The sequence below is a fragment of the Fomitopsis serialis genome (genome assembly GCF_022376445.1).
Source record: "Fomitopsis serialis strain Sig1Antser10 chromosome Unknown B0H18scaffold_825, whole genome shotgun sequence".
Lineage (NCBI taxonomy): Eukaryota > Fungi > Basidiomycota > Agaricomycetes > Polyporales > Fomitopsidaceae > Fomitopsis > Fomitopsis serialis.
In genome coordinates this window covers 1,288-8,253 of record NW_025955785.1, presented here as the reverse complement: position 1 = coordinate 8,253, position 6,966 = coordinate 1,288, and the positions used below count along the sequence as shown (strand labels likewise).

The 6,966-nt window shown below is 59.8% G+C and overlaps 2 protein-coding genes across 2 annotated transcripts; one reads left to right on the top strand and one right to left on the bottom strand.

Moving 5' to 3' along the window:
• Window positions 1-413: 413 nt before the first annotated feature.
• Window positions 414-1,066, bottom strand: B0H18DRAFT_1080593 (uncharacterized protein; the record flags this gene model as incomplete). The annotated part of the gene is made up of 2 exons (XM_048031277.1): window positions 524-1,066; window positions 414-459 (listed from the first exon to the last, which is right to left on the bottom strand). A coding segment is annotated over exon 1 (233 nt), but the record flags the coding sequence as incomplete, so codon positions are not given.
• Window positions 1,067-1,649: 583 nt separating this feature from the next.
• B0H18DRAFT_658818 (calcium-translocating P-type ATPase) lies at window positions 1,650-6,401 on the top strand. The gene is made up of 8 exons (XM_048038994.1): window positions 1,650-2,635; window positions 2,708-2,842; window positions 2,949-3,366; window positions 3,500-3,733; window positions 3,787-4,652; window positions 4,707-5,703; window positions 5,756-6,113; window positions 6,168-6,401. The coding sequence occupies exons 1-8, from the start codon at window positions 1,979-1,981 to the stop codon at window positions 6,373-6,375; spliced, it is 3,873 nt and encodes a 1,290-aa protein (XP_047884190.1). The 5' UTR covers window positions 1,650-1,978; the 3' UTR covers window positions 6,376-6,401.
• The last annotated feature ends 565 nt before the right edge of the window (window positions 6,402-6,966 follow it).

Below are 6,966 nucleotides of genomic sequence, written 5' to 3'. Positions count from 1 at the left end.
CATGGATGACGTCGCCGGACACGAGAGCTGGATGAACTTGAAGAAAGCCTCCGGGGCACAAACCTGGCCTTCGAGGGACGATCGGCTCATGACCAGCGCGAGCTTCGTCGAGTCGAGGCAGATCCGTTATCCGCCACGGCGCATGCCAGGCCACATGTCTCTACCCCAGGCTTCTGCGTCATTGACCCTGGCGCGTATCCCACATGTGCGGACGGCGCAAAACCATGCAGCGGGGAGACGATCGAGGCGGTGTATTCAGTCACGGACAATGTAGCCTCGGCACCCGGGCCACACATGCATGAGAAGCAGCAGCGGAACTCTCTGGGATCAACGGATGTACCTGCTGGACGGCCTCATAGTAGATAAGTGCCCGGGTGGCATCGATTGGCGCGACTGTGGACCGGTGTACTTACCAGGGGGTGGATGATGTCTGTGGGCAGCCTATTAGGAGCCCAGTCTCTGAAACGGCGAATGTTGGACGTCAGAACACGGCCCGTGACAGGAAAAGTGGAAACGCGCGTCCCGCACAAAGGGGCTGCGGTGGGGCGCCGCGCCATCTCAAGAGCAAGTTGCACTGGCCAGGCACTGGCAAAATTCGACAGGACGTCGACGAACAGCTATCAAGCAAGCAGAGGGACTGCGGTATATGCCGTCAGTTAAGGCCCGAGAAAATGAGCGATATAGAGCGGTGCAGCTCGGGAACATGATACAGTGCACTGCGACGGGCTCGTGCGCAGCGCCCCGAACACTGGGACCGGGACGCGTCGAGGCAGGAGCTCCTGGGAACGTGCCACCCGAAGTTCAAAGGAAGTGAGGCAGCCGTGGCCAGAGCGTGGCGGGCAACAAAGGAGAGGGTCGACAGCGACGGGCAACATGCACGCGGAAGCATCTGAACGCTGTGCCTACGCCTTTTAGGAATGAGTCTCGCAGCTGCCGGGAGCGCCGCGCCGATGGGCGCCTGGCAGGCCACTCGCCGGTGGCCGGCGGGGCGCCGCGGCTGTCCCGATAGGGCCGCCGTCGCTGTGTCTGGCGGTGCGTCGGTGTGCGGATTCGGCGTCGGATGCACCGCAGAGGGAGGCGGAAGAGGAGGATGCCAGAACGGGCAAGCTGAGTCGAGCCGGACATGGATCCCGGGACGACGGCGAGGGTGGCGCTGAGAAGGGCTTGGCAGATCTGGTTCCCGATGGGGTGAGGCGGTGTTAAACTTCCAGTAGAAAGGTCGCACTCGTTGAAATAGCACGTCGGCCTCAAGGTGGCATCCCTTTTCAGCCCGACCGCCTCTATGAGTCTCTCCGTTTCGCTTGCCTCCTCTATCCCCATCCTGTCCACTTCTACCGCGCCATGTCCCAGCCCGACAGCAGCAGGCCTGAAATCCCCAGCATCGTCACCACGGACCTCTCCTCAACGTCAACGTCGCCGCCCCCGTAGATAATGAACACGTCGAGTTCGACGTCCAGCCGCCCACCCCTACTGACCAGACTTTTTGAGCGCGTCGCCTACCTACCTTTCGCCACCCAGTGCCTCTGGCAGGCGTTCCTCTCTTGACGCGCCCTATTCGCCCACCGTCTCGCCCACCTCGGGCATCGCTCCCCTCGCCCTCCTACGCGGGTTCCATCGCGGGCTCGTCCCAGCACGTCCCTCCGAGCCCGACGCTCTCCGCGCACTCCAGCGTGCACTTCGCCAGCTCGCTCGCGCTGCGCGACAACAAGCCCGAACAGAAGGACGGCATCTCCTCGCTCGGGCTCCTATCTCCGCACGCCAGCTACAAGCACAAGCGCAAGGGCAGCGTCGCGAGCAGCGTCGGGTCGGACGGCACCGAGCCGGACGTCGCCCCGTTCACGGAGTACGGCATGGTAAGCATAGCCGCCCCCCGGCTCGAGGACGAGTACAGGGCCTGAGCGTGCCGCCGAGCCCCACGCACACGCACTTCGACCAGGCGAGCGAGAACGGCGCGGCGAGCGAGTTCGACGGCACGACGATGCGCTCGCGAAGCGGCTCGGCGCACAGCCGGGCCAAGCTCATCTCGCCACAGCCACCCGAAGACAATGACGGCAAGCCGCCGTCGAAGAAAGGGAAGAAGACCGGCGACGGCCAGGACCACGACGACGACGACACAGATGCCCCGCGGCCCGCGCTTGACCTCTCCGCGGACGACGCGCTCGATGCTGGGCCGTTCGCCTTCAAGCCCTACCGGCTGGCGTCGCTTGTAGATCCGAAGTCGCTTTCTTCATTAGAGCAGATGGACGGCGTGAAGGGGCTGCTGAGGGGCCTTGGTACACATCCGAAGCACGGTCTGTCTGCCGCCGCAATCAAGAAGGCGGCGGATCCACAGTCTGGTGCAGGTGCAGGTGAGAGTGCTGGACAGCGGCATGACCGACCACCGCAAGATCCAGGTGGACAAACGGAGACGGAGCCCGTCCCGGGTATCGTTGTGACAGGGCCCGGGAGCGAGATTGATGTTAGCAGTGGGAAGCAGCGTCCTGCGGGCGGTGAGAGTGAGGAAGAGATGGACGAGAAAGCATACAACGCTCCGATGGAGGAACGGCGACGCGTTTTCGGTACGAATGTCCTGCCGGTGCGCAAGACCAAATCGCTCTTGCAGCTCATGTGGCTCGCATTGAAGGATAAGGTTTTGGTACGTTCCGCTCTGCCGCTTGTTCAGTTTGATATGATCAGAGCTTCTTACCTTTTGGGTTCGGTTCCTTAGGTCCTATTGAGTATAGCTGCCGTCGTGTCTCTTGCGCTCGGTTTCTTCCAAGACTTCGGTACACCAAGGCCAGCTGGCGAGCCTCCTGTAGATTGGGTCGAAGGTGTCGCCATTATTGTTGCTATCCTCATTGTCGTGCGTACACATTTCCTAGGTGCTGCTTTCGTTCTTGCTCACCTTCCATACCCGTTGTGCCTCGGCAACCTCCGACTGTATTCTTGGACCGCGTTGGCGCCCGTAGGTCCTTGTCGGCTCGATCAACGACTGGCAAAAGGAGCGTCAGTTCCAAGCCCTCAATGAGAAAAAGGAAGAACGTGGGGTCAAGGTTATCCGTGCAGGCGACGAGCGCGTCGTCGACGTGCACGAAGTCGTCGTCGGCGACATCGCGCTTCTTGAACCGGGCGAGATCATTCCGTGCGACGGTGTTTACCTCGGCGGCCACAACGTCCGATGCGATGAGAGTGGCGCGACGGGTGAGAGCGACGCGATCCGGAAGATCGACTACGAGGAGGCGGTCCGGGCGAGAGACGGCCACGGCGAACACGCCGGAGGGCACTCGGACTGCTTCATGGTCAGTGGGAGCAAGGTACTGGAGGGCTATGGGAGCTACGTGGTGATCGCTGTTGGTCCCAAGAGTTTCAATGGGCGTATCATGATGGGTGCGTGTCTTGTCTTCTATGTCCGCTCGTACGCTCGTCTGCACCCTATATCCCCCCGCCCATCCTGCGCGCTTCGATCAACACGCGCCACGTGGTGACATACCGCTGACCTATTTTTGTGCTCCTTCTGTAGCGCTCCGCGGTGACACGGAGGACACGCCCCTCCAGCTCAAGCTCAACGACCTCGCGGAGTTGATCGCGAAGGCGGGCAGCATCGCGGGGCTCGCGCTGTTCATCGCCCTCATGATCCGCTTCTTCGTGCAGCTGGGCATGAACGACCCTGTGCGCACGGCGAACCAGAAGGGCATCCAGTTCGTCAACATCTTGATCATCTCCGTGACAGTGATTGTCGTGGCCGTCCCTGAAGGTGCGTTCTCCGCAGACATCCGAGCCATAGAAGTTGAGTGAGGCCATGTGCAGGGCTGCCGCTCGCGGTGACGCTCGCGCTTGCGTTCGCCACGAAGCGGATGACGAAGGAGAACCTGCTCGTTCGCGTGCTCGGTTCTTGCGAGACGATGGCGAACGCCAGTGTGGTCTGCACCGACAAGACTGGCACGCTCACCCAGAACAGCATGACCATCGTCGCCGGCACCATCGGGATCCATTGCAAGTTCGTGCGCAATCTCCCGGACAACAGGTCTCGCACGAACGCCGAGGGCGATCAGCAGACCCAGGACAGGCAGGCGGAAGACGTCCTTCAAGGCACCTCGCGTCCGACGAATGGCAAGCGGAAGCACTCCCAGGACTTCTCGATCGATCAGAGCGAGATGAACAAGTTTCTGCACCCGGCGCTGCGTGAGCTGTTCAATGATGCGATCGCGATCAACTCGACGGCGTTTGAGGACGTGGATCCGGAGACGGAGGAGCTCGTGTTCGTCGGGAGCAAGACGGAGACTGCGCTGCTGAAGTTCGCGAAGGAGCTCGGCTGGGCGGACTACAAGAAGACGCGCGAGGCCGCGAACATCGTGCAGATGCTCCCGTTCTCGAGCTCGCGCAAGGCGATGGGCGTCGTCGTGAAGTTGGCGGACGGCAGGTATCGCGTGTACCTCAAGGGCGCGAGCGAGATCCTCGCGCGGAAGTGCACGAGCTTCGTGAGCGTGATGCGGGCTGAGGAGGACAGCGAGTCGACTGGCGTCGACACGAGGGAGATGGACGACTTGGCGCGGGACAACGTGTCAAGGACGATCATCTTCTATGCGAACCAGATGTTGAGAGCGATTGCGCTGTGCTATCGTGACTTTGAGTCCTGGCCACCTGCAGGTGCGTCGTACACTGCGGAGGACGAGGTACGTGCACTATGCCTGGTTTCGTCCTGAGTTGCTGACACCTATGTACCCTAGGTCGAGTACGAAGACTTAGCGCAAGAGTTGACTCTCATCGCCATCACGGGTATCGAGGACCCTCTCAGAGAGGGTGTTCGGGATGCTGTCGCGGACTGCTTCAAGGCCGGCGTGACTGTCAAGATGTGCACGGGTGACAACGTTCTCACGGCGCGCTCAATCGCGCTGCAGTGTGGCATCTTCACCGAAGGCGGCCTGATTATGGAGGGCCCTGTGTTCCGGAAACTGAGCGACCACGAACTCCTGGAGGCCATCCCTCGGTTACAGGTACTTGCACGGTCGTCTCCCGAGGACAAGAAGCTGCTCGTGGAAAAGCTCCGTGAGCTCGGTGAGATTGTGGGCGTCACTGGCGACGGTACGAACGACGGCCCTGCCCTCAAGACTGCGGACGTTGGCTTCTCCATGGGTATTGCTGGCACGGAAGTCGCGAAAGAGGCGTCCGACATTATCCTGATGGACGACAACTTCGCGTCAATCGTGAAGGCGATCATGTGGGGTCGGTGCGTGAACGACGCAGTGCGCAAGTTCTTGCAGTTCCAGATCTCGACGAACATCACGGCGGTTATGGTGACGTTCGTTACGGCGGTGGCATCGGCGTCGGAGTCGTCTGTGCTCTCAGCGGTGCAACTGCTTTGGATCAATATCATCATGGACACGTTTGCTGCGCTTGCTCTGGCGACGGACCCCGCTTCTCCTGAACTCCTAGATCGCAAGCCGGACAAGAAGACCTCGCCGCTCTTCTCTGTCGACATGTACAAGCAGATCATCGGCCAATCTGTCTACCAGATCATTATCATTCTCGTGTTCCATTTTTTGGGCAGCAGTATTCTGGCGTTTGATCCGCAATACAGCTCGACGGTCGCGCAGACCACTGTCTTCAATATCTTTGTGTTCGCGCAAATCGCGAACTCGGTGAACTGCCGGCGATTGGACAATCACCTGAATATCTTCGAGGGCATTACACGGAACTACTACTTCATTGGCATCACGCTCATCGGTCAGTACACCATCTGCGCTTGATGACTTGCCGCTGATTGCCTCGTTACCAGAAATCGGCGTTCAAATCCTCATCGTGTTCGTCGGCGGTGCCGCATTCAGCGTTACGCGAATCGGCGGCGCTGAGTGGGGTATCAGTCTGGCTCTAGGCCTCGTCTCTATCCCTCTGGGTGCCCTTATTCGTTATATTCCCAACGCGCCAGTTGAACGACTGCTGAAGACGCTGCACATTATGTCGACCCCTGCCGTTCTTCCGACGACGCGTACAGATGGCGACTGGAACACCGCGATTGAACTCGTGAGGGATAACCTGAACACGTTTGCTCACATTCGCGGTGGTCGTATGCGTGCGTCGTCTTATGTGGACAGGAGCCGCAAGGCTCGCCCGCTCCCTGAGACTGAGCTCGGCTTGTACGTTCTCTCCTTTGGCATACTTATCGGCGATGTTACTGACCACGGTTTTAGGCCCTCTATTATGACCATGGTTCCGACGTTGATTGCGTCATCCATCGGGCGGGCACCGTTGAGCCCGAACGGGCTTGCCGACCCCGCTCAGTTTGACCCCTCGAAGTCTTCAGCTGCGCTGTGGGAGGGACGAATCCAAGTACATCCAGACACGAAGCCAGACGATCCCACCCGTCAACGATGGGGAAATGAATCTAGTCCCTGTTAATTCCGCCGTCTCACGATCACGACCCGCCCATGCACGATATTGTACCGATGCTCAGCCTTCGCGACATAACGCTACCCTACACCTCTCTAGTCCTCTCTTGTTGATGCATCGCATGACCCATCCGCCCCCGCACACGTACCATACCCGCAATTCCGTTGACATAAACACATTCGCATCCCTAGCCTTATTCATCACGGCTGCCAAGAGACATCGACGGCTCCGACTTCTGCTCATTCACATTTCATCGTTTTGGTACTCGTTGCATCTTTCCGCTCTCAGACGGACAGCTGCCGTCGTCTTGTTAGACGCTCCAATCCACGACAGTATGCCTTACGTTTCTCCTTATATCACGCCCAATAGATACATTACTGAGTCAGTTTTTGAGGCTTGCGTTTGAAGATGGCGTCTCAAACTCATCAGATCGTCCGCGAAGCTTTATTTATTGCGACATTCAATAGGGACGTTCAGAGTTCGCTGTCCGGGCAGCTATCCCGCCAGCTGCTCGACGCCGGCAAACGCCGGCAGCGAGCCCAGCTGTGATCGCGCTCGGGACAGCAGAGGGCTCGATATCGGCGCGGGCGCTCGGCAACC

What these genes read in the sequence shown, in the direction of transcription:
- B0H18DRAFT_658818 (XM_048038994.1), top strand. Translation starts at nt 1,979, where the DNA reads ATGCGCTCGCGAAGCGGCTCGGCGCACAGCCGGGCCAAGCTCATCTCG. An exon ending in TTGTTGCTATCCTCATTGTC is followed by an intron (nt 2,843 to 2,948) that starts GTGCGTACACAT and finishes TGGCGCCCGTAG; the next exon opens with GTCCTTGTCGGCTCGATCAA. An exon ending in CCTGAGACTGAGCTCGGCTT is followed by an intron (nt 6,114 to 6,167) that starts GTACGTTCTCTC and finishes CCACGGTTTTAG; the next exon opens with GCCCTCTATTATGACCATGG.